The following is a 27,496-nucleotide window of genomic DNA, read 5'->3' on the forward strand; positions in this document are numbered from 1 at the left end:
TGAGCAGCAACAGCAACAGCAACAACAACAACAACATCAACACCAACATCAGCACTCAAATCAACTTCAGACGTCTCATTTGCAGACATTGCCATATCAGTACAGCAATAACAACAACAACAACAGCAGCAACAACCAGAACAACAGCCACAAAATGCATTTGACAACCAACAGCAGCAACTCGACGGCGGCCAATGCCAACAACAATAACAACAACACGTCCAACAACAATAACAACAACAGCTCGAACGGCAGCAACAACAATAACAACACTAGCAATGCAAACGGCTCCAACAACAACAGCAGCAGCAACAACAACAACAACAACAGCAGCACAGAGCAAAACACGCCGCCAACAGCCGCCCAACTACTGAACGAGGCCTACACCAAAATGACGTCAGACATCTTGGCCGAACGCACCTTGGGCGACTTTCTCACCGAACACCCCGGCGAGCTCATCCGCACCAGCAGCCCGCTCTTCGTCTGCACAGTGTTGCCGCCGCACTGGCGCTCGAACAAGACGCTTCCGGTCGCCTTCAAGGTCGTCTCGCTGGGGGACATCATGGACGGAACGATGGTGACAGTACGGGCCGGAAACGATGAGAACTACTGCGCCGAACTCCGTAACTGCACGGCAGTGATGAAGAATCAGGTGGCCAAGTTTAACGATCTACGCTTCGTCGGGCGCAGTGGACGAGGTGAGTGACAAAAGTCTAGGCCGCACCATTCGGTGGCGGGAAATGCCAATTTCCGTTCCAGCGACACGAGCATATTTTCAGTGAAGCCCCTATATTGAGGGGATTGAGGGATTACGACCCTTTTAGGTCGTCTGAAATTCTCAGTTCCTTGCAGAACGACAAGAAATTATCTTTCCCTTAATAGATGTACAACTGATCCTTTTCGGGTTTTATTTTTAACGTATAACGAACATGTTCACATACTCTCAGCTGAACTGTCCCTCCCTGTTATAAAAAGCCTCTCTCTGGAATCTCTGACCAGGAACGGCTAATGGCTAATAAATCTTCCCCCACCGGGTCGGAGATTCCAATTATTTTTGTCTGCTATTTTGAAATAGTTTTTAATTAATTCTCAGCTTCGTTTCTTTTTATATTGGCAGATCTATTGACGCCTCTCTCCACACTTAGCTGTAAGACGGCATAGCTAGCCGAAAGGCAACCAACATTCCCCCACCGGGATGAAGGTGTTTCTTAGATACTATGTCATTTAATTAGATTTCTCCTTAGGCTTTGCTCGTTTATAAGGTTTTTTATAATCTTTATAAATAGTTTTCCACAGCCGACAGTCCATTTTTTCGTAAACATAAATATGCTTCGGAACCATCCAAATAGACTTGTGCACAATTTAACTTGACAGGCTAGCCATACACGACTCCGGCGAAGAGACCTCCCAACCCAGCAATAACAGTTAGGGCCGTAATTCAAATATTTAATTGCAATTTATTAAAGAACTATATTAGATTATGATTTGACTACTTATCGTAAGTCTCCGAGAGAGAAGATTCGATAACTAAATAAAAACAAAAAAAAATATATTTAGTAAATAAATGAGTTCATTGTACATACTCTGCATATATGGCATGCATTTTATCGTGTTCTGGCTCATCGATGCAATTATATGTATAGTATGTATATAGTACCCGTAGGGTACCCTACATGTATTCGGTAACAGTGAGAAGAAAGCAGCTCCGATTCTATATATAACATAATCAACATATTGAGTTGATCTCAAGCGTATTAGATACGCCCGTCCGTCTGTCTGTCTGTCTGTCTGTCTGTCTGTATGTACGCCTTAGTTCCGAAAACGGCTGAGCCTACATTGACCAAACTTGGTATGTAGACACTCCTAGTCCCTAGGCAGCACGAGTTTATTTTATTTTTCGTATCCCTTTTAATAATAAGAAGTCAATATTTCCAAATGTTATTTGATTGATTCTTCTTCACTGAACTTTTTAGCATTTTGTATTGTTAATTTCGTGAATTAAATTACGGACACAATTTTAAAAAGTGTTTTTACTTTTAATGAGCTTCCATTGGGTTATCAGATTTGAGCATATTGTGAGTATCTCTCCTGGGTTTTTACCACAGCCATTTATCAGGGAGGCATCTGAAGGGCCACAATGAAAGGACAAGTCTGGGTGGCTGGCTGAGTTGATTAGCAACATTTTCAAGCTATTTCAACGAAAAGTTTTCAAGTGCAAAAGCATGCAGCAATGAGAAGTGAAACGAAACTAAGTGTTAGGCACAACAATACGTCCATTATTGGCCCTCGTTGTGATGGACGTATGTTCTCCCTGCACATAGCCCTGTTAGCCAACAAGCTGTCTCTGCTATTTGGCCCTTTCGTGAGCTCAAAACAATTTGTTCAATTATTGCCGCCGCACGCTGAGTGGCAAAAGTTTTCGGGTGTACAAAAACCGTCTGCTCGCCCATCTTTTATGCCTTTGGTCCTTATTATTCAGAATGAGACCTTGCCGTGCACTTTTTGTGCTGCTGTCAACGGTTTTTGGCGGCGGCTTTTGTGCTCTCTTAACCGCTTGTTAAGCGTTGCAAAATTGTCAGCAGTTCATCAGGAGAGCTGGCAGCAATTTTTGCTATTTTTTTGATGCTCCATTGTGGACTTAAAGCGTTTAATCAACTGCAAATAAACTTCTTTAAACTGTATTCTGTGTAGTCATAGTCCGTTTCGCCATTATGATCGGCATGTGCATCATCATCAGCATCACATCGTTGTTGTTGTAGTTGTCGTTGTTGTTGTACTCGTACCTATTGTGTTGTACGTCCGTCCAAAAATCAAAGCAGACGCCGTCAAAATTTCATGCCCAAAAACATGTCGAACAGGACAAACAGCGAAACAAAAAATTCTTCGCAATTGCGTGCTTGTTTGTATCCCTGTATTTTGTATGTGAGTGTGTATGTGTGTGTGTGTGAGGATGTGTGAGGATGTGTTTGCTGTTTACACACACACACACAGAGACACACACCCGCTCACGATGAGTTGTACAGCGTATTGGGAAAGGCTTACGCATCCGCTGCGGTAGAACCGCAAAAACCAAAGCCTCAACAGTGCCAGCCGCAGTGGCAGAGTCGTCAGCACGTCTGAGCAGACAGAGAGAAGCCTCGCCCCCACCGCCCACGCTTTCATCTACGCACCCCTCTTCATCAGCATCAGAAATTTTTCCGCCTCCACCAAACCGCTCTCCTGGACCGAACGATTCATTCATTGTCATCATTTGGCATGCCAATGGATGAAAATGCTATCCAGCCTCAGCATCAGCCTCAGCCCCCAGCTCTAAAGGCCAGCAGCTACCCACCTACCATCCCTTCGTCCGTCCCGCCAGTTCAAGCATTCGCATTGAGGCGTTTAATTGTAAATTTCCCATTCATTTAGGCTGCCTGCTGTCCGTCCGTCCGTCCGTCCGCCCGTCTGTCCGGCGATGCGCGACGAGCCTGGACAAACAAACCGAACGAATGAATGGCAGCCAGCCAGCCAGCCAGCCAGCCAGCCTGTCCATATCCTTTCTCTGTCCACATGTGCGTATGTGTGTGCGCGTGTTGTGTTTGTGTGTGTGTGTGTGCGTGTGTGTGTGGAACATGGCCGCATTCACATCCGAGTTCACATTCGCGTCCGCTCCTCATTTAGACAGCCATCGCATATTTGCCGTGCGACATGAAAAACGCACGATGCACCAACAATTTTTCATTTTATTTGTCGTTTTTATTTCGCTGATTTTCTCTCTCTCTCTCTCTCTCCATCTCTCTTTCTTCGCTTCTCTCTCTCTCTCTCTCTCGCTCTTTTACTCTCTTCCCCCTCTCCCTTTCATTTCGGAAGGTGGCACTACTCTGGACTACATTGACGTGAAGCTAAAAAGGTAGAATTGGTAGAACTGATTGTAAAGGACAGAGATTTCGATTTTCTATTTAAACGGACAAGCGAAGAATTATGAAACGTGTCTGAGGAATTCAGTTGCCTGTCCTCCTCACAAGTACACAATACTCTCGCATACATACATATGTGTGCTTTGTATTTCAAAAAGTTCTACTACTAGTCCACATCATTCAGTTAGCATGTTTCCAACTAAACGACATCAGCCTTCGCCCCTTCCAAAATGTTAACAATCTGTAAACTTATTTTATTTCAACGAATCAGCAGCAATCAGTTCATTTATTGACGAAGGTACCCAAAAGGCACTAGGAGTACTCTAATATCCCAGCTTATTTTGAGCTTTTGATGCACTATCCTTACTACAATTGCCAATTTTTCAAGACACGACGCCAAATAAATTGTTAAGTATATGGTTTCTATTGGGTATGAAAATATTCTCAATATCTAGCTTTCGCAATTTACATATTCTTCAAGAATGCATCACGCTTTCATTTCGTTTTAAAGTCACAAACCACATTTTATATCTTTTGTAAATACTTGTTCCCCCCGGTTTTCGGGACATGGCTGATTATTATGGAGCAGACTCAGAACCCCACTACATATTATTAGTTTTCGAAATTGCAAAGCTTTAGATAACTAAACTCGACAAATTTAGTAGTTCATGAGTAATCTTTGGTGTTTTCCATCCAAACACTGCAACGCGCTAAATCTTTCAAAGATATAATTACTTTCAATGGACACTTTCAGGTTTTGAAAAAGCACCAATATGATTTCATTTGTTGGTCTCAAATGTCCTCACCACCCATTGATTCATTGTATTGGGCGCGATGCTACGATGGATTTGTTTTCTTTTCTTCCCCGACTGCATCCACAAGCAGGTAATTGCAATTAGACCGACTTTGAGTCTTTGAGTCCATTGTAAAACGACAAGCTTATCTTTAGGGCAACAAAGCTCCTCCATACCTCCTCTTTCATATTTTCTCAGTTTCTAACTATCCAAATGCTGTTATTTTCTTAGGTCATAAGGCTCTGTCTTTCTGCCGGTTCTACCGTCCTGTCACATTTCTGCGATCATGATATCGTATTCGATGCTGGCTGAGCCTTACCATTGCGTTATCCTCAATAAATGCGGAAAAGCGTTCTCCTGCTTCCAATCCTTCCCGTCCGGGGCAATTACTCTGAAGCTGTCGATCCACCTCTGCTCTGGTATGCAGTAGTCACTATCCTATGCCTTTGCGTTGTTTCTCCCATTTGGTAGAATGGTGCTCTGGCCCAAGGTATATTATTTGAAAAGTTTCAGTTCCCGTAGCCCCATATTGTCCAAGGTGGTTGCGTTGTGCCTTGTGGAGGTTTGGCTTCGGCCGCTTGCCCCCCAGACCAATGCTTCATAGTGTAGATCTTATTGCGAAGCTCTTTCTACAGATGCGAAGAGCATCCCTTGCCTTGGAATATACTCGGCCCTTTTCGATAGCTATGTTCTCTTTAGGCATAAAGTTTGGTTTTCTTGGGGGTAGCTGGTCCGAGACCGTTTTGTTGCTCCTACTTTAGGGTGGAGCCGAGAGCAGACTCCAGAAGTACACTAATTGTGAGAGAGAATTTGATCGTTCGCACATGTCGTGATTGAGTTTAGTTGGTATGTCTTGACAGCACTTTCTCTTCTTCTTCGTGTAAAACCGTCGAATGTTCTCTGTCGTCGGACTCTCTGCTGGGAATTCTGTTGACTGTAAGATGTGCTTTTTGTACAAATATGTTCCCTCTGATTTGCGGAGCAGCTCTAGTATGGATGGATCGTTAGCAATAATTGAATAACTTCTTAATGGAATTTAATGTATAGCAAAAGACAAAAAGTGCTTAAATGTAATTGGAATATAATAGTAGGTTTCGCTGGAAAATTTCTATTCCTGATCATTTTATACATAGCTAACTAAATTTACTTATTGCCTTACGACAGAGTGTAAATAAATAAAATTTAATAAAAAACATAAAGACTAATTTCTGAAATTTGAATATTTGTGAATGAGCTATTTATTCCAGCCCTTCCTATTTTCGAGCCCTCCTATACATACCTATGTATATGTACATATGTACATTAAAAACATGATCTGGTTGTGCGTTGGAAAGGTTGTGTGCATTTTTTTCTTTTTTACAATATAATTTTAATTCATAAATTTAAATGTTAGGGATATTAATTATATTATTAGGATATTAGTTTCTTAGAATTTATTGTATTTTATTTCATTATCCTTCTGGGTGTAGAATAAAAGGGGTGCTAGAATTAAAAATAATTTAATAATTACATGCAGTTTTCAGTTTTTTTAAATTGTTGTATATTATTAAGACCTCGAGGTCTTTTCCTTACGAGTATATAGCGGAGCAAAGGGTCTGTTTAGAATTCTTCACATCAGTCGTCTCTTCAATTCTTTGATATTTCTGATTGGCTCTTTTCCTTACAAGTGTATGGTTTAGCAAAGGGGATGTTTAGAATTCTTCACATCAGTCGTCTCTTCAATTCTTTGATATTTCTGATTGGCTGGTTTCCCATTCTCTTTTCCTTACAAGTGTATGGTGGAGCAAAGGGGCTGTTTAGAATTCTTCACATTAGTCGTCTCTTCAATTCTTTGATATTTCTGATTGGCTGATTTCCCATTCTCTTTTCCTTACAAGTGTATGGTGGAGCAAAGGGGCTGTTTAGAATTCTTCACATCAGTCGTCTCTTCAATACTTTGATATTTTTGTTTGGCTGATTTCCTATTCTTTTTTTCTTACGAGTATATAGTGGAGCAAAGGGAGTTTTTAGAATTCTTCACACGAGTCGTCTCTTCAATTCAATTGTTTGGCTTGCTTTGGCATAAGTAGTTCATGGTCCAGGGCTCATGTTGCGCATACGTTAAGGCGCCGGGCTTGCGCGTTTGCCTGCATTTGATCGACTGGCAATGCACATGTGGCGTCTACGTGATTTATTGGCGAGACACACAAATGATAATAGAAATGTGCGGCTGCTGCCTTTTCAATAGACGCTCCGCGTCCCTTTGTCCTCTCGCAACTAATGCTGGCGCTCGGGCTCTATACTTGTATTATGCGGCCATTTGCAGCATTTTGTTTAGTTGCTGTATATGGGCATACGAGTATGTATTTCTTTGCCGTCAGGCTAATTATAACAACAGCAGCAACAACAGCAGTAACGGGAACATGCAATGCACGCAATTTAATTACAACGCTATCGATTTTATTCTGCACGCGCCCAACAGTGCGTTGGGCTGGCTCCGCTTTTAATTAGCAAAGTGCCATGCACATGCATTCATCCAATCGACACGCACACAAATAAGGACTAACAGTTACGTAGTTTGCTGGTGGGCTGTCAGATTCGTAGGTTGGTGTGTTGGTTGGTCGGTTGGTTGGTGGGTTCGTTGGTTCGTTGGTTGGTTAGTTTGGTCTGCGGCCCTCTGTTTGGTGCCAGGTCGCTGCCTGTTACGCATCTAGCGCTAATAAAGTTACAGCCCCACGTCGATAAATCGTCTACCATCGTCAATGGCATCAACATCAACATCGACATCGGCAACATTATAAGCACATAAGTCAAACACAAAACGCAGAACGCAAAACACAAGTCAAGCCAATGCACAGGCCTATACCCATCGCCATCGCCATAGCCATGTATCCGATCTGGGGGGAAAAGGCTCAGCACACAAACATTTTTATTTACACACAATTTTCAAGCCATTCAAGACAGCCAAAAGAGCCACAAAATGAACTGCGCCAAGACAAACACACACACACACACATCTAACCAACAAAAAAGAAACAAACGAAAAGACAAACGACTCGAAAGGGCGCAAAAAATCAACTCCATTCACAGAGGTTCATTCAGCCCCCCAAAATGTGTGTTCCGAGAGCCCCACAAAGGCCCGCCCGGTAAGACAAATGCCAGGCAGGCAAAATCTGAAGCCGAAGTAAAAGTTGTGGCCCAAGTCGAAGCTGTTACGGGTGTCAAAAAGGAGGCGTTAAAAAGGCAACCGACTGTAAGTAGCAGCAGAAAAAAGACAACAAAAACAAAAATACACAAAATAAAAAGAAAATCTTGCCATGAACTGCTAAAAACTGACACCTTGGGTCGTCTGCCCTTCTACTCGTATGACTCGACTCTGAAGGTTCCTGTGAGTACGACAGTGGCAATGGAAATGTGGGTATGGGTGTGGGTGTGGGTGTGGTGTGAAAAGGTGGCTTGTGGGGGCGTGTTTAAAGCAATACCAACTTTTTTACAATCTGTGTGACTTTCTTCAGCCTGTTATCTGTTGTCGGGTGGGCTTGTTGTTGTTGATGTTGTTTAAACATCATTTTATTCTTCGCTTAAATTGTTTGTTTGAGGGAGCGCGCAACGAAGCCACTGAAGCATGGGCCCCTGAAGCCCATAGAATCAACAGGCAACCCTCAGACCACAAATAGACCTTACCCACTAATTTTTAATGGCTATATATGTTATCATCAGACTTGAAACTAAAAAAAAGTAATCATTTGGGAAGCAATTGTTAGCAATTAATTAAACAACAGGCAACCCTCAGACCACAAATAGGCTGTCACCCATTAATTTCTAATGGCTATATTATATTATTATCGGACTTGAAATGTTCAAATAATTATTAATTTTTAGAAGAAATTGCTAGCAAATAATTAAACGCATAATGTGTCAGGTCAGGTTATTATCAAAAGTATAAGAAACATGCTAAATAAATCTAGACGCCACCAAAGACAATTTAATGCTATTGAAATAAATGGTTCAAGTCGAAAACTTCTTGTTGAATCCGGTAGCAAGCTGTCCTTTGAAGGAAGGAAGGAAGTATTGTCCTCTAAGTGAAAAAAGTGTTTCAAAAATTGATGCAAGCCAGCTCACTTTTAAAATCAATCAAACTGATATAAATTTTGGTGCACAATAAAAATGCAGCCAGAAAATGGAGATAGAAATGGATTGAATACTCGACACATTTGAAAGGGGATACAAGCTCGTATAAACATTTAAAATTGTTGAATCACTTAATCGTAAAAACAAATGATTTGTCGTTTCCCAAAATTAATCTTTTTTCTCTTGATTTGGGCATTAGAATCGTTGCATTATAGTATATACGTGCACTGGCAGCTGCCGCTTGGACCTTCTTTTTGAAAGGTTTTACATATATGTGTGCATAGACAAGTATGTGTGTGTGTGTGCAGGATAAGGCGACGTGTCGTCACAGTCGACAAATAGAGAACTCACTCTGGTGAGAACATATCTTGTCGACATTAAAATCAAAGCTTTTGACAAATAACGGAAATCCTCGCTGCAAATCCTTGGCAATTTACAAAACAAGCGTCATAAATCAATTGGGTAATGAAAGGCACACAAACGCACACACGTGCCTGTATTTATGTAGATGGTGTGGTGTGTGTGTGCGTGTGTGTGCGTGCGTGTGTGATGTCGTGATGTCGTGAAGGGGACGGACGGGCCGCTGTACCTATGTACGAGTATAAGACAAAGTGAAGTAGGGCTCACATGTGTCTGTCAATACTTGTGGCTGCCTCACAAATCACGATGGCGCCAGGCACGACAAATATCGTTTAACAGCAACAACAACAATTACAACAACACCATGATAAATATGCCTACATATACGTACGTGTCTTATTTGCCAGCCCGTAAACACACAGAGAGTCCCAATCAAGTGAAGGTAGTTTGTAGGCAGGCTTGTTGTTAGTCACATAATCGTTTTCGTGGCTTAAAATTTACAATTTGCGGATTATTTGCAATTAAATTTTTGCTCCTCTCTCTCGCAGGCTCTGTCTCACCATTATGTATATATGCGAGCATAATTCTCATCCTGCATTTTCTATAGGCATTGACAAATATTTGCGCTGCCAGTCATATTTTGCCGTCCTTGCCTGATTTTTCCAACGCCGCCCAAAGCCAAATGTAAACAACCAATTGGCAGCCAAATTTCACTTAGCCTGACCTTAAGCTCTTGAAAGCTTTCTAATCCAGCCAGGAAGCCCAGACACCAAACGCATTTTGTGGCTTTTGGGGTTTGCCTCTGTTTTTTCTTTCTTCTCCTTTACTCAAGACTGCCGGATCTTTCGACTCTCGTCGCTCACAAATACCTATACATACTTGTACATATACATACATACATACAAACATGTTTATGTTAGTATCGCTTTGCTTACCTGTGACAATTCAAGTATGTGCGTGTTCTTCCTGCCGGCCTGGGTATTTATGCTGATGGCTTATTTGTTCAAGAGCAGCTGAGCGATTGGTGGCCATTTGTGTTGGCCACAAAAGCACACACATGGTTATGCCATCGGTCAAGTTAATTTGCACAACTCTTTGTACTTGGCTTACCAATATGAATGGGACACTGAGTATTATTGAAAGCTGCACTGGAGCATGCGATTAGGCGTTCACTTAAGAAGTCCCATCTCCCCAAAACCACGTGTATGTGGATACATGCCCCATGGTGCCATTTGGGAACAAGTCGCAGGATTCCGGCAGCAGTTCCTAGTGACTAGCCAGTCAGAACTACTGATGGTAAGGGTACACCCCGAAGGATGCAAAAAAAGGGAAGGCTCAAAGCTATGGCCATGTTGGTTATTCTTCAGATCACGCATTAATATAAAATTGTCGTAAAAAGTGTTGTTAAAAGGAATGTGATCTTCAAAGCGACAAGCACGCTTAGAATACGAAAGCTCTAAAAAATCTTCACCACGGATACTACGACAAATGAGGCTCTGAAGGTTCTGGGATGATTTCAAATAATATTGCCCTTATCACCCCGATCTTTAAAGAACGGCGTTTTAAAAATACTATACATACGAAGAAGTTTTCACGTTCCTTTATTTAAAGCTCCAGTCCATAGTTAATACAGCAATTCTAGTAAACATATAGCACTAAAAACCCACTTAACGATGCAAAAATTCATTGCTACTCACAAACTTTCGGATATCAATACAACATTGATAGAATCGAAAGAATGCATTTTATTATAAACTATAAATATATTACTTGAAGTGAAATGAGAAAATATATGCATTATTTATATTCATTTAAAATATATATCATGAATTGTAGGTTCACTGTTTTATCAAAAACAAGAATGCCGGTCCGACTCGTAGAGACCAGTAATCTACTTCCACAAAAAACCAGAATTTGTCCATTGCCAAGAATTCAACAAATACAAAGACGTTACATTAATACTTACCTAAAATCTATTTGAGTCATCATATCACTAATATGAAATTATTTGGGGGGAGGGGTACCATAAGGAAATAAAAACACATGCCTGTCTTTCTGAGTGCTTTGATGAAACTGAGTAGCAAGTTTGGTTATTCTACTTGTAGCTTCTATGCTCGTCTTGTCATACGCACCAAACTAGTATATCCTTTAATGCAGGATACAGTCCTTCCAAGCTTTTTACGTCGAGTGGTAAGGAAACATTGATTGATTTAAGCTTGGGTGACTCCCTCAACCCCTTGAATGATTTCGATGTGGACACGATCTATTTTTTATGAATTTCAAGAACACCACATCACACAGCTCCTCTAGCACTTGCCCCGACTAAAGGTTAGCCTTGGATATATGTATGTACTATATATGTATATACTACTCTGTAGAGTACTAATAGATCTCTCATTGCATTGAAATTAAAATAATATTCCCTTTTAGTTTAATTATTGTTCGTGGGACCATTAGTTACTGACAGCCGGTGAATGCAGTTCAGTTTTGTTTCCTTGACATTTCCAAATGATCGATTTTCGCTCTAATTACATTGCGGGGAACCCCCACCCTCACCCCCACCCACACACTGAAAAATAGATAGAATTGCTCAACAATGTACTGCACTTCGTGCAAAATACATGTGTTGGGAATGGATGCTGCTACTCTCGCAAGGATGTGCCTGCATGTGTGTTTACGAACGTGAAAAGCATTTTTTGCCAGGACAATGCGCACCACATCCCTTGAGGAAGCCTTGGCAAAGACACCAGGCAGTCGAGGACAACTGCCACTTGAGAAAACTGCGAAAAGGACTAAAGATGAAGTTCGTTTTTTACTGCTAGGGCGAGATTGAGGGCGATGTTGTGTAAATTGGATAGCAGTGGCGGAGAGCGGAAGAGTGGAAGAGTATGTGTGGAACATGTGTAAGCTCTGCACTAGTAGGGCGGGGCGAGTGTGTGGGTGTTTGGGTGTTTGGCTGGCAGTCGGCGGTTTATTTGTATGTGCCGAAATTATTTACGCTTTGTTTGCCAACTTAAAAAGCAAACGTGGCAACGATGATGACGACGAGGGCGGCTCAACAGAAACGTTTGACATTTTTTGCCACGTTACACATACGCCACGTTGCCATAGACAAAAACTCTAACAAATGCTGCGAATTGTCTAAATGCGAGTCTGTGAAATGCTTTTAATTGAAAAGCAACTAAGACTTTGGTTGTGGGACTGGCAACACTTGACAATGACAAAAGAAACTTGAAACACCGAAATAGAGAGAGAAAGAGATAGGAAGAGATAAAGAATGTGTAACAAGACAGGGTGTGGGCGACTGGGCGTGACAAGTTAATTAAAAGAAAACTGCGGCGCAAATGAAATAAATCTTTGTACAAGAAGCCAGTCGGCTGCTGCTTTAAGACACACACACACACACACCCACACACCCTCTCTTGAATGTAATTAATTTTCACCTAGCTACATAGCGGACACACATTATTTAGTCGCTTTGACTGTTGCACTGAGAAAAACATACATCCGTAAGGGAAGTCCATAAATATTGTTGCAATTATTATGGTATTCATTTATTTGTTTCATGGCGGCGTGTTTTATTTTGTCGATGATTTTTACGACGTGACAAACAACGGTGGTAAGCCCGAAACTACAATTCATAAATTTGTCAACGATTTTCCCGCGCATCGCGTGACTCGTGCACATTCCCAGCTCTTGACTGGCTCCTGTTCGAATATTTTTACTCATCCGTGTCCTTTCTTTCTTTCTTTCTGCTTGCAGGGAAAAGTTTTACACTAACCATCACCGTGTCAACGAATCCACCACATATAGCCACCTATAACAAGGCCATTAAGGTGACTGTGGATGGGCCGCGTGAGCCGCGCTCCAAGACAAGTAAGTAGGAAACGTCCATAAATAAGCAATAAATAGTCAGCGAGTTGGGTGCCAGTGCTAGTGCCCGCTGTATTATTTGGCAATAAATACAATAACTAGGCAGGCAACTAAAGAAACACACGCCCTAACATGCAGAGACCAGCTCAATTCTATCAAATCCGAGCTATTTTCGAAGTCAGAGAAAACACAGCTGGAACATGCTTGTACATTTTTTAAAACAAGTCTCAGTTTATTGGGGATAAATAATATTAAGGTCCAAATATACATACAATAAGCTGAAACAATCAACTGGAATCTGGAAAGCAGGTTTTAAAAAAAGCAATACTTTAAAACAATACTTGGGGCATGGGCGAAAAGGCTTGTAAAGAATAAGATTGCAACAATTTTAAAACTTTGTAACGCCAAAAAGTCTAGCCGACTGCAGAATCCACCACTAACCTATTTTTAAAGAGAGGCATTATCCTTGGCAAAGCGAATCCTACTACATTACGAAAACAAACGAAGACTGTGATCCCTTTTAAGCGCGCGGAGCGTGCGCTTGCTCAGTGTTTCAACATAGGATGGTCTAGGGAAGCATAAAAAAAGTTGTGTAAGGATAGTTAAGCGGCGAATAATACTTGTAAGTCCATCCATCCATAGCTTTGTTTTAAGGTACTTAGTTGAGATATAAAGATTGAAATTCAATATGAATTCAGAAAGTAATGTATATCCAGAGTCGAAAACGTCAATGATTTGAAGGTCACATTGTCAATTTGAAACGTGGTTTATACTTAGAAGCCTAGTCCCAGGAAAGCACTCACATTTTAAAGCAACTCAGGTTGAAATGATAAATCAAGCACCGAAGCTGCGAGCATGTGAGAAAATTTTAATTTTTACTCACCCTCTACCCACTTCTCTCTAATCCACAGCCCCATAAAAGCCTTTAAAAGGTATGGAAGCAGACTTTCAGAATTTCAATTCTATTTAAATTTCTATTCGAATTTTTATTCAAATTTTGTATTCAAATATGTATTCAAATATAGTAAGGTAACCATAAGCGATTGTGCTAGTAAGAAGCACCACAACAAAAAACAGTATTCGATCACCGGAACCATACTGCTTTTAAAGCATTTTCATGGGTGTTAGTCCTACTGTTAGTACGTACTTAGACTCGGTGCACTAAAAATACATAAACCAGTTCTTTTCCACACTCCGTGCTTACTGAGTTTGCTTTTATTCTTAGATCCTTGCCTTCATATAGACATATCTAGAACGACTCGTCATGCTCATAAAGACCATTACTTATACATTGCCTAAAATCACTTACACGTGCAAATACACTCTTGTACCAAAATATGTAATGGGGCAACATGATCCGTAAACTCTATTGGTGTCAGAAAAAGGACTAAGGCCAAAATAATTATAAAGCCAGAATCATTTTGCAAGAGACTTTCTTTCCAGATTGCCTAAGCATTGTGACTAAATAACTTAAGACCTCGAAAAATGTATATTATAATAGGGAATAGTACGCTCCATTTTATCTGAACGAAGAATCAAGAATTTAGTAACTTCACTTCCTCCTTTCAAGAATTTAATAAATGAACGTACGAGTATACATCTTTATAATTGAACTCTTTTGCATGTGAAGGTGAAGCTCTGGAGCGAGCCATTACTCTACATGTCGACACACATTTATATAAATGAGTGGACAGGGGCTTCCAGCATTTCATTTCATATACAGGCAGACAGACAGATAGACAGACGGTCGCACACTCACACACGTACACACACTTAGGGGAATGTTAAGGACACGTATTGTACACAATGCAAAACAATTTATTAGTTGCCAAATATATAAATTGTCAACGCTTGCAGCAACAATGGCAACAATTACAGCAATGGACAAGGCGCTTAGCTTAGATTTTAGTCCAACACTTGCCGGCAGTCTTGATTAAGTATTTGTATTTGTATTTGTATGAGTGTGTATGTGTATTTCCTATGTGCGCTTAACACTGCAATTCATCTTTAAGGAATATTCATTAGGCAATAGTGCTTGCTGACTGGATGCCTGGCAGCTTGGCTGCCTGGCTGCCTGGCTGCCTCTCAAGCTCTAAATACATATTTATAAGCATGCAAATATTTTACTTTGCATATGTTAAGGCAGTAGAAGCAGCAGTAGAAGTGGAAGCTCATTGGACAGGCAACAGAAAGGCAGTCCTAGTCGCAGTCCCAGTAATCCTGCTATCTGCAATGTCCGACGCGTCGGGCCACTGTTGCAACAATTCAATCCATAAAATGATTTATATCGTTTGGTGGTGGCACAGACAAAAAAGGCATGGCCACAAGCGTAACGGACTGGCCCCTGCCATACACACACACACACACACACACACACACACACACACACACACACACACGCATACACACTTGGCCGCAAATCGCGTTGCTAGCCATGCATATTGCATAAATGGCAGTTGGGTTTAAGCTGCGCCATCGCCGCCGCTACCGACATCAGACGAAAGGTTATTATTTTATAATGAATACAATCTGCCGTGAATTGCTGGCAGAGCGGCTAGCGGGACGTTTAGTTTGCCAACTTCTGAACACATGTACCGAACGCATATAGTCGTATACACCCGTATGTATGCATGTACACATATAAGAGTATGTACGAGTATGTATGTATGTTTGTACTATATAGTATGTATAGTATGTTCCTGCGAGCGGGGGTGTGAGTTTATGTTGCAAAAGTTTTCGCCTTGTCATGTTCAGTTTTTGCACAGCCTCGACAGTTCTTCGTTTGTCCTTGTGTGCCACAAAAGCAAAACTTTAATTCCATCTTTGAAACTTTAAGCGGCATATACGAAGTACGTGAGAGAATATCTATCAATAAATTATAAAAGGGGAAATTATCGCTAAAAGGACACATAGTATATTAGATGCAATAAGAACTATAACAATTAGTTGTTCCATTTTCTTGGAATTCAATGGATTATTATTATATACACACATTGCATTTAAAGGGCATTTATTGGCAGCTATCAACTGCGAAAAAGGAATTGCTTAAATGTTGAATTGTCCTGATCTGTCCAAGAATAAAGACAAATTGTTTCACCTTAACTAAAACAGAACTTTCCATTTCGAAAATAATTTCATAAGCTAAATATTATTGCTATCCTATTCAAAGATTAAACACTGCTTAATGGACTTTTTTAAACAAAAATAAAACATTCTTCGCGCATCATTAGTTAACAATTCTTTAATTAAATTATTTCTAACGGCTGCAAAATTTATTTCAATTTTTAAATTTAATTTGCGTCTATTTGTAGAGCTCAGCTTGGATGGAATTAGCAGCATTTTAATATTCTTGTCTCCCAATATGAGAGTATTATGCTTTTTTTTTATTATTATATGTATATATATAATACACAGCTGATTCTGCTTAAATTTAATTAAATAAAGAACTTAAAGACAGCTGGCTTATCGCTCCAACCACTTCCCGCTTGTGTTCATAAACAAGTATTAGCTCTGATAGTTTCAATGGAATATATACGAGTAGTATTCCAAATTTAAAATAATTTCACTCTTTTTTGTAATTAGTTAGTTAGTTGTGTTTCCTATGAATCATTAACTGAACTACAATTTGAAAATGTTTCATACTATCGAAGTTGGAAAACTATATTGAAAAAAATTGGTTGAAATATGCAACGCACATTAAACTTTTCCACTAATCACTTTTTTATTAAAACTTAAAAAATAATTATCAATATATAGAGTGAACTTAGAGGGGCTCTATAGTTTTGTAGACTACACTGCCGCTCAACTGAATAGGGCCAACGATTCTCAAAAGCTGAACGAAATCGTCGATTTTGATCAAATAAAATTTTATATAGAATAAAGACTAATTAATTTTTAATAAAACAGCAAAGTCTGGAGCTTAAAGAAATTTTTGTTCAATCATTTTTTTTAATTTTTTCAATGAACATAGTTTAACATGCCCTTTATATTGACTTAATTGTGTGACATGTTACATGTAAGCAAACTAATGTTTACAACATGAAACTAAAAAAAAAAATACTGGGACATTTAAGCTGCATTCTTTGAACCTATTCAGTTGAACGCCAGTGTATATGTTGAAGATACAAAAGGAAATCTTTAGGGACAATTCCAACTAATATTTTTAGCTTTAAAACTTTGTATTATCAACGAATATTAATATTTAAATTAGCAAGAAATAACAATCAAAATCTGTAATTTACTTTTCAAATAGATTAAATATATTATTAAGCTATATTTACGAATTGCATTCAAATTAATAGGTGATACAGAAATATACTTAGACACATACACTTGCGAAACATTTAGTTAAGGACAGATAATTAAAACTGAAAAAAACTTAGTGTTATCCCTTTTAGGGCAACAACAGCAATTTCACTTTGCGTTTGGTCAACGGCCGTTCCACTTCTCCACGGACCCTCTTTCCGGCTTTCGAATGCCGCCAATCGGCAATTGTCAGAGTAAGTATAAACAAAAGAAAGAAACAACAAACTTATTATTAGCATACTATATATCATACTATGAGCCAAATATTTCATTTGATCGCATTATTGTGTTTGTTAATTGCTGCTGTATTTGTTTTGAGTTGCACTTGATTTGTTCGATTCGGTTCGCCTTGCCTCCAAGTGTTTAAATTGAAAACGGGCTGGACTGGCGCTTGGGATCCTTGAGCTGTCGCTTGTGGTGTGGACCACAACGCCACAGTGTGGGCCTCAAATGTAACCGCACAAAATCACACAAAACGATTAGTGCGAGACCTGACAATAATAACAACAACAACACAAAATTAAAAACAACAAAACTACAGCCACATAAAACAAACAAACAACAAGAACAACAGCAGCGGCAATAAAGCAGATCCATGCCACAGCACCCAAAATCGTTGTGGCCAGCAGAGAAAAAAATGTAAATAAAAAAATTAGTAGCGGAAAAAATGTAACAATAGCAAAAACAAAAAAAAACAAAAAACAAAAACCTGCAATAAATTTCCGGGCATTTAAAGTTGCTGCAGAATTATTTGCGCTTATTTTTAATAAATTTTTGTAATTGTTTTGCAGCCGAGCGCTAAAAAGTAGGCAACATTTTACGACATGCTTATTCGCAAACAAAATCCAGCAACAAATTCTTGTTGGTGGATTGTCGTTGCTTCTGCTATTGTTGTTGTTGATGTTTTTGTTGTTGTGTAACCATTTTGATGTGGTAAACGGCTGGTCACCTTGCCATAAAGAACCGAAGCCCAGCCTCGACTGCATGTGGTGAACAGTTGTTGTTGCTATTGTTGCTGCCGCTGCTGCTGCTGCTGTTGTTGGCCACTTTATTTAACCAAAGTTTACTATACAAACAAACGAGGCATTGGTCAACGTTGACGCAGTGGCAGCAATACAAAAAATATTATTTTTCCTTTTTTATTTATTATTTATATACATATGAGTACTTGTGTGTGTGTACTATATATTTTTTGTAGTGTCGCAAACTACGCCTAAAAAATCGCCGCATCGTTTGTGGCCATTTGTTTGCCAGAATCTATTTCTGTACGCATTTCAATGTCCGAGCACGCCCGCCAGCGTTTTCCATCATCATCCTCAACTGTGAGTGGGTGTCTGGTGGGTGTGTGTTCATAAATCACATCACGAATACAAATGATGATTTAAATTAAAAACTACAAAACATTTGCATATAAATAATAGCAGTAAATATTTAATGCCAACTAGTTATAGATGTCATATAATTGACATATTCGCATACGCGCAATAAATTTAGTTTTTGCATAATGAAATCCCGAAACAAAAAAAAAAACAAAAAAAACCAAAACGAAGCAAAAGGGGAAAAAACAACACAACCAGCGAATCGTATAAGAAAAAAACTATAATAAAATCAATAATTTGAATTGTGTGTGCTGCGGGCTGGCTGATGTATTAAATTTAATTGTGCATTTTAAAATGCATTTATATTAAATTTGATGTTTCAATTGGCAATTAATTGCATTACAACAAGAATGGAGGCAACAACAGGACAACAGTTCAATAGCAGTCAGCGTCAGCCATATAATACAAATAATAATAGTGCCTACAGCCAATAGTTCAATAATACTTTTACTTGCCTGCCTGCCAGCCTATGTACCTATAATAAGCAAATGCTCTGTTATAGTCGAACAATATATTCGAGCTTTGTGTGGGCAGACAAAAAGTATAAACTATCATAATTACTTTTGTGCTGGGGTGCATAGGCCAGAAAGTTCTTGGATATGGTCGACCATTTGCTCCAGCTTGCCCCTGAAACCGTCTCCAATAGGGGGCCTTTTCTCAACCCAAAAACACGAGAATCTTTAGGTTCACGTTCACTCTAATAATTGATGCAGAGGTATTTAAATAAGTGTCGACATAACTGCTCAGAATAAAGTGTGCTTATTGGAGCTTCTCTCCTCCTATCCACTAAAATTCATTATGCATGTTCGATTTCTGGTAAAGAGGCTCTTGGAACTTACTAAACAGGAGCCTTATTTGTCTTCTCTTTACCATCACTGTTTTATTTTTGCTTAACTCCTTGAATTTTAGAAAAGTAATCAATACATGTATTTTTAAATTCCTACATTTCTGAAAGTCTTTACTCAAAATTGATTAGAAATCCATTAGAAATTCTGGGTGCAATTCTTTTACTATTCGGGGCATAAATAAATAAACTTGCATACTAGAATTTACAATAAATTAAATTAAAAACAAATTTTAGGGCCAAAGTAAAACTTGAAAATAAAATTTAATAAATATCAATAAATTATGACCATCAGGGAAAGAAATTGAACTTAAATAAACATGATATGACAAATTTAAATACTTGTATGTACACGATGTAACACGATTAAAAATTTGCTACCTTCTTCTCTGCAAAGACGCTGAACACCTCGTTCTTACACGATAGAAGTTGAAAATATTTAAAAAGGTAGTGTAACAATTCAGCTCACTGTTTGTTGTTGCTGCAGATAATACAATTAATCAGTTCCAGCTACTTGGATACAACTGAAACTGGCTCCATCGGTGTAATCAGTACTGGGAAGAAATTGCCTATTGCCTGGAATTGTTTATTTAATGCCTCATAGAGCTTAAAGGGAAAACATTGAATGGAAGAAAGAAATCGTGACCAGCGGTTTTTTAAAATTGCAAAACTTTTTTTTTTGGAAGCAAGAGGACCACCACAAAGCCAAAAACGTTTAGCACGAGAACGGCTTATAATTAGTTATATGCCAATGCCACCAAATGGTTCTTAAATTTAATATAAAGTTGCTTCAATAATTTGTACGCATTAAAGTATTTTCCATTTTATTATTAAGATTAATCTGTTAATAATCTGTTGTAAGAAATTCAATACTTGGAGTAACTTTTTGTTAATTTTGAAAACGTGTGGACCTTAAAAACAGCGGAAAATTTGTGCATATGCCTAAATCTGGGAAAGTAACCCCATATTTTGTATAGAGTCCATGTCTCGTTTAACACGATTTCGCTTAACAAGAAGTTTTCTGGGAACGCAACCTCCGTTTTAAGCGAGGGCTAGTTATTATAAACAGTTGCGATAAGATATTGGAATCTAATTGAATAGGTTGTCCTACCAGATGTATGGCCAAAGTAAAGAAAGGTAAAAAACGCTGTAAAATATTTTAGTTCATTTCCATACAAACAAATTAATACATAAATAAAGTGGATTATTCTCTGAACTTGAAACTGAAAACTCGAAATTTGTGGACCCCAACAGGCTGTAACTTATTGTTGGAATAAGAATTATGCAAATTATAAACAAAAAGTTCAAAGTGTTCTATTATATCTTGGATTGTGAAAACTATGAAAGCGCTCTTTCCCCATTAACTATTGTCTGGTGCCTTCTGAACATTTGGAAGCAATTGTTTTAAATATCCATGCCAATGCTCGATCCATGCACTTTGCGACATTATAAAATGCAACTCAATCAGCACACAAATTGCCTGCCAATGATGGCCAATTTACGCCTCGTCTCTTGCCCTGCCTCCGATAGGGGCAGTGGCAGTGGCAGAAGCAGCAGCAGCAGAGCCAGCAACAGAGCCAGCAGCAGAGGCAGCGGCAGAAGCGGCAGCTGAGCGCACAAATCAAAATGCAAATTGCGCGATTTACAGCCTGACATTTGCACACACCCCGATGCAGTCAGGATGCAGGAACGGTGAATAGTATGAGTATGCGGGCGAGGAGTGTATGTGGCTGCTATACTTGTATAAATACATGTGTATACTATATACATATGCACGTACATAGATACAAACACACGAGTGGGCCGCACAAGTAAATAATGATTACTGAAAGCGTCTGTTGATACTGATTACCCATAATATAATTGTAAATATGCAAAAAGCAAAATAACGTGAATTATTTATTAACAAATTTTATTGACAGTCGCTGCTTGACTTAATTACTGGCATATATTTTATTAATTTCACAAAATAAAAAGCAATGGGGAAAAAGAGAGAAAAAAAAAACGACAAACAACCAATATCAAACAAAAATGTACATAAATAAATCCAACATCAATAAAAAGCCAGCAGCCAGCAGCAACCAATGCCAATAAAAGCAGCGACAACTACAACAAATACAACAGCAACAACATCTAAGTATTTAAAGTGCTACCAGCGGCAAAAATATTAAATTTCAACTGCAGTGTGGCAAGAGGAAGAAGCTTCCTTGACAAAAACAATTTGCAACTATTGCAAATACAATATTGCATATTATGTTTGCTCTGCTTCGAACATTTTTCCAATATACATATTACGGGTATAGTTGCGAGAATTATTCACTCTATCAATATTAACAATACTGCAAGCAATAAAACTACGAGTTAGCTCAATGGCAACACTGAAAATAAATAGCTCGATTTTTCTACACTCTGTACCCGTCGCTCCTTCCGCCATCATCTTTCAATAAATATATACAGTTTTTCGCACTAGCTGCTGCCATGATAAGTATATGATGCACTCTAGCATCGGTTTTCAAATTTAGTTTTTTTTTTTATGTTTAATATAAGCATTGAATCCGTGCATATATGGCCAAAGAGATGACTCAATTGATTATAGTTGCTACATAGAACCCTAAAAGCATAGTTGACGATACAGCGATTTAGGATTTAAAATTAATTTGGCTAAAAAGCATTGAAGATTCGATTTTGCCATAATCAATTTATATATAAAAAATACCTAATGAAATCGGGAGTTTAGTAAGTGATGGAAGGCCGAACAATTGTAACCTGTGAAAATATGGTGTTAGAGGGTCGGTTCTCCTCCATCCAAGGCCACGGAAACCCAACAAAAGAAATTGCTTTTTAACAGATTCAATGCGATTTTTATGAATTGCATATTGCGGGCACCAGACGTTACAACACTATTCTAAGTTAGTGTAGGGGTCCTCAAGCATACGAGTATATGGGTGGTAGTTAACCTATCCTGCGTATAAATAAAACAAGTGTACATACCAAGTCTGGTCCTTAGATGTTGTGGTGCAAAAGTCCTGTGTGTTTATAGACGTATATGTCTCTTTCGATTCATCTCATCATGCTAATAATATGTTTATCCTTTTTCGAGGCGAACACATTTTTCAACCGCCATAAGACAAGTCCGACTTAATATCGCTCACTAGCATATCCTATTTGCAATGACAATCAGGGCAGATTTCTGGTCTTGTTTTAAACCAAATATCAACTCTGCCTGATTATTGATAAAAATACAACTGCCCAAAAGCTCTACGCCCCTCTCGGCGCTTCATAAAACCATTTTGTGAAGCGCCACCATAAAGTATGGTGCAGCGTAGGAGTAGGCCTTCCATTTTTAACAAAGTTAAGGATTCCCTTGGTACACTTATCGAGCTAAACTGGCTGGCTGTACGCCTTAGACTAAGTAGAGAAGATGAAAAATTTGTGAGTGACCCTAGAATTACTTTAAAATTGGAATAGATGGGAATAGATGTGGGGGTAAACTTTTTCAAGAGAATATGAAATGGGCTTTATATTCCACAAGAAAAATCAACTTCAGAGCAATGTATGTATCCAAAAAAGTATTTAATAAAACCGCTTATCAGACGCATGGAATGTTTCAGCTTTCTCAATGCAGAGCCTGCGAGCTGCAAATGAATCGCAATTTCCACTGGGCAGTCGTTAATTCAAAGGGTTTGCTGCTGCTGCCAGCAGCCTGTGACAATCCTTTTGACACGACAAGCCGCATTAACTCGATGGCTGAGCCCCATCCTTTACCCCAGAGCTACGGCTCATTTTGATTTCAGACTCGGCAACCGTGCAAGACCTCGATGCCTCGATTCTCAGCCCCTCAAAAGGCGCCGCTGGCATTTTGGGCTGTGGGCTTATTAATAATTCAGCCAAAATATGCGCAAATAAAGTCAATCAGTATGACAACAAACATGCAGACCAAACAAGCAACCAAACGACCAACGGACAAACGGACAAACGGACCAACCGACCAACCGAGCAACAGACACATGTCAAAAGCTACACAGCAGCAACAACATCGACTGCTGCTGGACCCAACCAAGCTGTACACAAAAGCCACGTAATTAATGGAGGTAGAAACATTTAAGCCAATAGCATTAATAAAGCCACCACAAAATCAATATCCGGCTACGAAAATGCGCCCGCGCCTATAAAAACTAATTAATAATTTCCGAATGGGCTATTAATTAAGCCTAATTATCTGTGCTGGGGCCGGCGCATCGCAGCAGCGCGAGACGAGGGACGAGAGATGAGAAACGAGAAACGAGGAAGCGACGGTCGTTGGCCATCGGTTGGTGGTGCTGGGATGTTGGGTCGTCTATGGGTCATGAATGGGGCGCGGGGATGCGACCGATTTGGCCGGCATGGCTCGTTGTCTAACACATTTGGATGACGCCATTGCATTTGTTGCTTCCAACATATTGTTTGTAATTTTTTTTTTATTTTTTTTTTCATTTTTCTTTTTTTTTGTATAAAATGCGCGCAACATTTTCGAAGCAGCGCGTCGATAATGTTGCGTATTGATCGCATACACCCGCATGAGCCCTATTTGAAAAGTACGTGAATGGATGGGAAGGGGTTGTACGGATGCATGTACGGGTAGATACATATATACATATGCATATACATATGTACGTACGTATATACAGTGGCGCCCACTAATTAGTAACCCTCGAAGGCCCATAAATTGCAGACAGCCGCTCATGATGGCGCTCGTAATGGTATTTATGGGCGTTGCCCGTCTGCCTCCACGCTGCCCCAATCTGAAGGATATTTGTTGTTGTTGGTTTTTATTTTAATTTTTTAAGGCTTTGCTAATTTTGTTCGATTCTTTGAATTCGTGATTTCATGATTTCGTGCAAGCCTTTCATTGCTTTCTCCTTGCTGCGCTGTAGTTGCATTGTAGTTGTACTTGAATTTGTATTCTACTGTGTACCTTCTTCTCTTTGTGTTTTCTTTGTACAATCTCGTGTGCCACCTCCACATCCACATCCAATGCATCCACATCATTGTCATTTGTAACATTTAAACAAAACGCAAATACCAATACCAATACCAAACAAAAGATGTGTCCCAATTTGGTTTAGGTGCCAGCAACACACACTGGGGCTACAGCTCGGCCGCCTCGGCCTATTCGCCGTACTTGGCCAGCAGCGGCTTGTCCTCGTGTACCACGCCGACCTCGGCGCAGTTCAACAATCCGGCGCTGGGCTTCACCTGCTCTTCAAACGATCAGACGAATAACCAGGACTTTGGAGGCGCTACGAATCGCGACTGTGTGCCAAGTGAGTAAAAACACTTACATATTTTAATGTACTTGTACAAACCCAAATCTTGCTAAAAGGGAGGGGTCACCAAAACATTGCCATACTGCTATAGTGAAAATATAGCCAGCGATTGGAATCAGCTTTTGTAGCTTGTTTTGTTTGTAACAAACGAAGGAAGCATCTCTGAGTTCAACGAGTATATTTATTCTCCAGCAGCATATATTTCCAGAACTTTCATATAATTCTCTTCATCGACATCGATTAATCCAGCAGCTAACTACACTGTCCTTTTTTTGTACCATTTCCTTACACATATGTACGTCTGGATTCGACTTTTTACGAATGTCCTTTGCTTGTGGTAGCCTATGGTTCAATAACGAACTAAGTGCACACCCAAAAAATTTGATTGGTTTTCCTTTTACTTCAATATTAACGATAGTGTCCTATGACTTGAACCAATATTTATATTTATTTGAATACTTTATGTTGCAAAGGGATAAACGAGGATCTGTCAAGTGATTTTATGAAGTTAAAATAGGTTTTATTTATTTGCTTTAAATTAAACATTTATGCGTGTGCTTCCATTCTCTCAAAGAATCCAAAGAAGAGTCCAGAGTGATTTATATTTACGTTTCGTGCTGTGAAATATATTTACGTTTCGATTCAGTTACAAGATAAAGAGAAACTAAACATTTCTAGATAGGTAGATTTTTTATAAGAGAACTCAGTGTTTGTTAATAATATTAAAACTAATCTCCATCAATATACCTCAATATCAACGACAAAGCTCTGTTAGTTAAACCAAATATATTTCTTTGAAACTTTATAACATATCTTCTCCTAAAATATATACATTATGAGTTGACTAATAAGATAAAGATTTAGATGAAGATGAAGAATTATATATTTCTAGGTAGGTAGAGTTTTTTTCAGAAGAGAACTTAGATCATTCAGTATTCGTTAATAATATTAAAACCAATCGCCTTCAATATACCTCAATATCAACGAAATTGCTCTGTGAGTTGAAACAAATATTTATTATATTTATTTAAATACTGTATAACATTAAAATTTACAAATTATGCAATGACTAAAAAGATAAAGATTTAGATGGAGAATTATATGTTTCTAGGTAGGGAGCATTTTTTTTTGAAGAGAACTTAGATCATTCAGTGTTTGTTAATAATATACTTGTAAAATTGAATCCCGTTTGAAGTCCGATCAAGCTCATTTTCTGTTTAGTTGCTTTTCTGTGATTTTCAGAAAACAATCTATAACTGTCTCTCTCTCTCTCTCTCTCTCTCTCTCTTGTATCCGCAGTGCTCCCAGACTCGACGGCCAGCGATCTGGACCAACATCTGAGCAGCTTAGTGGGCTCCACCAGCGGTCAAATGACACACCATAGTTTGCTTGGCGCCAGCGGCCAGGCCTCTATTTCCTCTACTGTCAATGGCGCGAGTACAGGCAGCGGCGGTGCGGGCGGTGCCGGTAGCGGTGCAGGCACTGGCAGTGGCGCCGGTGCCAACTCCATCCTTGTACCGCGCTACCACACCAACGCGAGCAACGACTACAACGTACATTCCAGCCAGAATGGACCGCGCAGCCTGAGCGACTCCTCACAGGCCGAGTCGCCGGTGCAGGAAGACCTGCTCTCGACGAATACCCCGAATTTGGGCAGCGGCAGTGCCGGCGCAGGCAACGGCACCAACAGCGGCAATGGAGGCGGCGGATCCACTGCGGGAGCAGGCAGCGGTCCTACAGCTGGTGCAGGTAGCGGCGGGGGATCTGGTGGTGGCAACAATGGCGCCATGCTGGGCGCAAATCAGAACTTCCCCGGCATTGTGAATCAGGCACAGCATGCAACAGCTTATGGTGGTGGGGCGGGCGTGGGTGGTGGTCCTGGTGGAGCTGCCGGCGCTGGTTGTAACGGCTCCCTCTACCCCGTGCTGCCCGCCAGCCTTTTGTACTCGCAGCTCTACACCGCGGCTAACCAGACGGCCCACGGCTTCCACTCCCACACCTTGCCCGCCCACGCCTCGCCGAACTCGTCGGTGCACGGGGAGCTGCAGAGCGTTATGGATCACATCAGTAATGTGGGCGTTCGACAGCAGCACAATATAATGGCTGGCGGAGGCGTGGCGCACCCGGGCGATCTGACACTGATCGGCAACTGTGGCGCATCCGTACGCAACATCGAGGATGGCAACACCAATCGGCAGGTGGCTGCGCTCGCTGCCCATCGCGGCCACCACAACCCAACCGACAATGGGGGCAGCGTTTGGCGGCCATATTGAGGTCAGGTTTTGTGGTGCGGCTCCGCTGTTCTATAGTGCTACGAGCACGACGAGGAGCGAACGGAGGAGAAGCAGCACTCCCACCCTCAATTTGGTTGAGTCCGGACAGACCGGTGAGGTCCAGCGCCGGGCGCTGGCGATTCTTGTACATTTCTGTATATAAGTAAGTAGTTTTTTTTTTTTTTACAACCAACACACATCCATAAACATAAACATTTTTTAAGAACTTTAAGAACTAGTAGAATTTGTTGAAGTCTCTGCTCCACTTTCATATAGCGAAATGTCAATACAAATACGAATATATATATAGTATATATGGTATATATCTAATCAAACACAAGGAAACTATCTAGCCA

General features: G+C 39.9%; 1 protein-coding gene across 2 annotated transcripts; it reads left to right on the forward strand.

Annotated features, from left to right (window-relative positions):
• Positions 1–154: 154 nt before the first annotated feature.
• LOC115627581 (runt-related transcription factor 3) lies at positions 155–27,140 on the forward strand. Of its 2 annotated transcripts, none has more exons than XM_030523304.1 (5): positions 155–698; positions 12,923–13,036; positions 17,416–17,532; positions 24,667–24,864; positions 26,167–27,140. In XM_030523304.1, the coding sequence occupies exons 1-5, from the start codon at positions 155–157 to the stop codon at positions 27,138–27,140; spliced, it is 1,947 nt and encodes a 648-aa protein (XP_030379164.1). The 2 variants fall into 2 exon arrangements, with proteins under 2 accessions (XP_030379164.1, XP_030379163.1); XM_030523303.1 differs by having other exon boundaries at positions 17,431–17,532.
• The last annotated feature ends 356 nt before the right edge of the window (positions 27,141–27,496 follow it).

The sequence above is a fragment of the Scaptodrosophila lebanonensis genome, unplaced genomic scaffold (assembly GCF_003285725.1).
Source record: "Scaptodrosophila lebanonensis strain 11010-0011.00,11010-0021.00 unplaced genomic scaffold, SlebRS2 tig00000096-arrow-pilon, whole genome shotgun sequence".
Classification (NCBI taxonomy): domain Eukaryota; kingdom Metazoa; phylum Arthropoda; class Insecta; order Diptera; family Drosophilidae; genus Scaptodrosophila; species Scaptodrosophila lebanonensis.